Raw genomic sequence first — 3,670 nt, 5'->3', positions numbered from 1 at the left:
GCACCGCAGCCGGGAGCCGTAGGAGAAGGCACCGATCCGGGAGCCAGCCAGGTCCCGTGCTGAGGATCTGCAGTGACGGGTTGGGGGATAAGAAGGGGTTTGGGGCTGGGGGTTGTGTAGGAGGCTGCCTCCTGCCCTGTTTGCAGGCCAGGAGCTCCTGGGACTCAGGGCTGCATCGCAGAGGGTGCATGGCCCTGGACTGCAGTGGTGCCGGCAAGCCCCAGCATGAGGCTTTCTTCCCGACAGGTGCCTGACTGACTGTTCCCATGGCTCCTCTGCTGCTGGGTCAGCCATTCCACCGGGCATGACAATGAGGTTTTCATCCTCACAGTGCCAAAAGAAGGGCTTTATGTGAGCTTGGATGAAAGGGCTCGCAGGGAGTTGGCACAGAGTGGGACACATCCACATCAGCAGTTACGTGCAATGAAAGTGTCAGGTCTCTGGTGGGGAAGGGAATGTGTGCTGGCGCCTGTATCCCCAGCCAGCCAAGCCAGAAACTGCCCTCCCCAAAATGCCACCACCACCCCCAACCCTGAGCCAGCTTTTGGGGGGACTCACTGTGCCAGGAGGGACGCCAGGCAGCCATACATCGATGGTGTGTACATGTTGCCATTGCGGGAGGAGAGGAGCAGGGAGGGCTTGGTTTTCTGGTTGAAGATCTCCTGGCTGGCCATCTGGAATGCCTTCTCCACATCCTTGCTGGTGTAGGTGTCCTCCAGCTTCACATCGCTGCCCAGAGAGAGGCTGTCTTGAACCCCACATAGGCACATCCCCAGCTGGGCTAGGCGATGGGAGACATGGCACGGGGACCCACCGAAAAGGCTGCAGCCCCTTGTAGAGGCCAGTGGCTGTGTTGGCATTGGGAGTGGCCAAGAAGTCATTCAGCAGCAGCCGCCCCACTGACTTCTGCACCAGCTTGCAGAAAGGTGTGTGGAAGATGATGAACTTGAAGTCATCGAGGGTGAAGGGACGCTGGATGCCAGCTGGAAGGCGATTTGTGGCCATCAGCATCCGGTGGGATGGTGTGGGCACTCCAGGGATACCGCTGCTTACCCTGCTTCCACTGGCTCTCTGCCTTCCGGCGGTACACAGCATAGCAGCGGTCCAGCGCCCGCAGGTAGCACTGGATGGAGAGCTGCCCATCCACCACCGGGTACTCAGAAGACAGGTCTGGCTTGTAGAAGTCATAGGCGTGCTCCATGTGGGTTCCCCGCAAGCCTGGGGGCACAAGGAGAGCCAGCTGTCAGGGAGCACTGGCGGCCCACTCGATAGGTGCTGCCTGCCATGCCAGCCCTGGTATCCACCAGCCTCCCTGGGCTGCTCCATGGTGTACACAGGGACATGGCTGTTGGGATCCTGGGCTACCAAGCACCAGACAGCCACCAGGGCTGGCAGAACCAGTGCTGATGGAACTGAGCAGCTCTGTTGGGGTTGGGACATGAAGGTATGTCCCCTAAGAACAGCACCCATCAGCTCGCCATCCCCAGGGCCTCACGACACCAACCTCTCTCCAGCACCAGCGGGGCATTGGGTCCCACCAGCATGGCAATGGCACCGGCACCTCCCGTGGGCCGCGCGTTGCCTGTGGCATAGACGGCGATGTCCCCACACACCACCACAGCGTAGCGACCTGAGGGAGGACAGGGGGGCCAGTGGGGCCATCAGTGGGTGGAAGCCTCATGGCCAAGGTGGGCAAACAACAGGCGTGATGGAGAGCTGAGAGGGGCAGCAGCTCATTTTGAGGCTTGCTGGGGCATCTCAGGGTTTCAGTACACCTCCTGCCCCCTTCCCCCATCCCACAGCACTCACCCAACATGCAGCCCCCCATTCCCATGGAACAGTCCCTGCTGCACATACCATCCCAGGCACTGGACTCCACCCAGGCAGCTGCGTTGAACAGTGAAGCTGTGCCCCCATAGCAGGCATTAGTGGTGTCTATGCCCTCCACGTCGGTGTTGCCCGAGTCATGGAAAAGCTGCATGAGGACAGTCTTGACGGCTTTGGACTTGTCAATGACAGTCTCAGTGCCCACCTCCAGGCGGCCAATGGCATCCCAGGAGAGGCGCCCACGCTCCACCAGCCGCTGCACCACCGTCAGGCACAGGGAGTTGATGTCCTCATGGGCAGCACAGAAGCCCATTTGCTGCTGGCCCAAGCCTCGTGTGTACTTGCCAGCCTCCACACCATCGTACCGCTCCAGCTCCTCCTGCTCTACGTACTGGGCAGGGAAGTACACCTCCAGTGCCAGGATACCCACGTCCTTGGGCCAGGTGCCTGTTCCAGCAGTGCTGGAGAGACTGCGGGGCAGAGGGAGCAGTGATGGTCCCATGGCAACCCTGAGCCTTGGGCACAGGCAGTGACCCCAGGGAGGTGCCACCAGTGAGCAGCCCAGGCCATGAGCACCCCAAACCCCTGCTGTTTCCCTGTGCCCGGCAGCCCTGCTGGGAGGAGGGAGAGCATCCCCTTTCCCCACAAGGTTTAAGAGCACTGCCAGCTCCGTGACCTGCCCCTGGATATGCCCCCAGCCCAGCCAATCCATGTGGGTGCTCACCATGCTCTCTGCACAACCATGGCATGCTGGGGTCCCCAGGGTGCCCGCTCCGGCCCCATTGACACCTGCCTTGCCCCCCAGCAGCGCGTGGCACGGCCAACCAAGCGCAACATCTTCACCCCACTGCTGCACAGACAGCGGGACAGGATGGACGCAAGGATAGGCCTTGTGTGGTGCTTTTATAAACTGCGCAGGCGGCACAGCACAGCCCTCCCACTTGTTATCAGCACACCAGACCCTGGTGCTCAAAGGTCACCAAGTGGCAGCCAACACGACAGGGACAGCCAAGCAAGTGCCCAACCAAGCGCAACATCTTCACCCCACTGCTGCACAGACAGCGGGACAGGATGGACGCAAGGATAGGCCTTGTGTGGTGCTTTTATAAACTGCGCAGGCGGCACAGCACAGCCCTCCCACTTGTTATCAGCACCCCAGCCCCTGGTGCTCAAAGGTCACCAAGTGGCAGCCAACACGACAGGGACAGCCAAGCAAGTGCTGGCTTCGGAGGGGGGAACTTGCAAGATGTCTCTGTCTTGCACCCCAAAGCCTGAGGATGTGCTTGGCTGGAAGCAGGGCTGGGCAGTGGGACGGGCTCTCCTGCAGCCCCGGCTCCCCATGCTATGGGGTGGTTGCAGTTCCAGTGCCCATGGCTCACCGGCATGGCTCTGGTCACTGTATGGTGTGCGAGGTGCTGGATGTCCTCCCTGACTGCCCCGTGCTCCCAGGGTGGGAGCAGAGGGCAGCTGGGGCTGTGGTGCCAGCACCATCCCTGCCACCTGGAACGCGGTCCACCTCCGTCACGTGCTGCAGCTCTGGAGGGTAAAAAGCCTGGGTGGGGGCAGAGCCATCTTCAAAACAGCAAACAGCCACGTGATGCCTGTGGCAACACGGTGTGACACAAGAAGGGACCTTTGGTCCCAGTGCTGCTGTCAACATAGCCATGGGGCAGCATCGCAGCCCCCACACTCCTGTGAAGCCACCTGCACCTGCGGCGGGGGAGCACCCATCATCAATCCCCACATGTGCACACTCACAACAGCTCCGATCCTCACCCACATCCATGCCCTGCACCCTGGGGACACTCCTGTCCCCCCACCCCCCACCCCAGCGACACCTGTC

General features: G+C 61.4%; 1 protein-coding gene across 1 annotated transcript in view; it reads right to left on the bottom strand.

Moving 5' to 3' along the window:
• Positions 1-2,664, bottom strand: part of HMGCS2 (3-hydroxy-3-methylglutaryl-CoA synthase 2 (mitochondrial)) — a 3,123-nt gene extending 459 nt beyond the window's left edge. The window contains exons 1-7 of the mRNA XM_010024049.1: positions 2,552-2,664; positions 1,858-2,297; positions 1,505-1,630; positions 1,054-1,218; positions 815-983; positions 559-729; positions 1-67 (exon numbers count right to left, since the gene is read on the bottom strand). The exon at positions 1-67 is cut by the window's left edge and continues 43 nt beyond it. Coding sequence (XP_010022351.1) covers positions 1-67; positions 559-729; positions 815-983; positions 1,054-1,218; positions 1,505-1,630; positions 1,858-2,297; positions 2,552-2,664 — 1,251 coding nt within the window. The remainder of the gene's footprint in view (positions 68-558; positions 730-814; positions 984-1,053; positions 1,219-1,504; positions 1,631-1,857; positions 2,298-2,551) is intronic.
• Positions 2,665-3,670: the final 1,006 nt, after the last annotated feature.

This window comes from Nestor notabilis, unplaced genomic scaffold (genome assembly GCF_000696875.1).
Source record: "Nestor notabilis isolate BGI_N333 unplaced genomic scaffold, ASM69687v1 scaffold14221, whole genome shotgun sequence".
In the NCBI taxonomy this organism is placed as follows: Eukaryota; Metazoa; Chordata; class Aves; order Psittaciformes; family Psittacidae; genus Nestor; species Nestor notabilis.
This window is presented reverse-complemented; position numbering and strand designations above follow the sequence as displayed.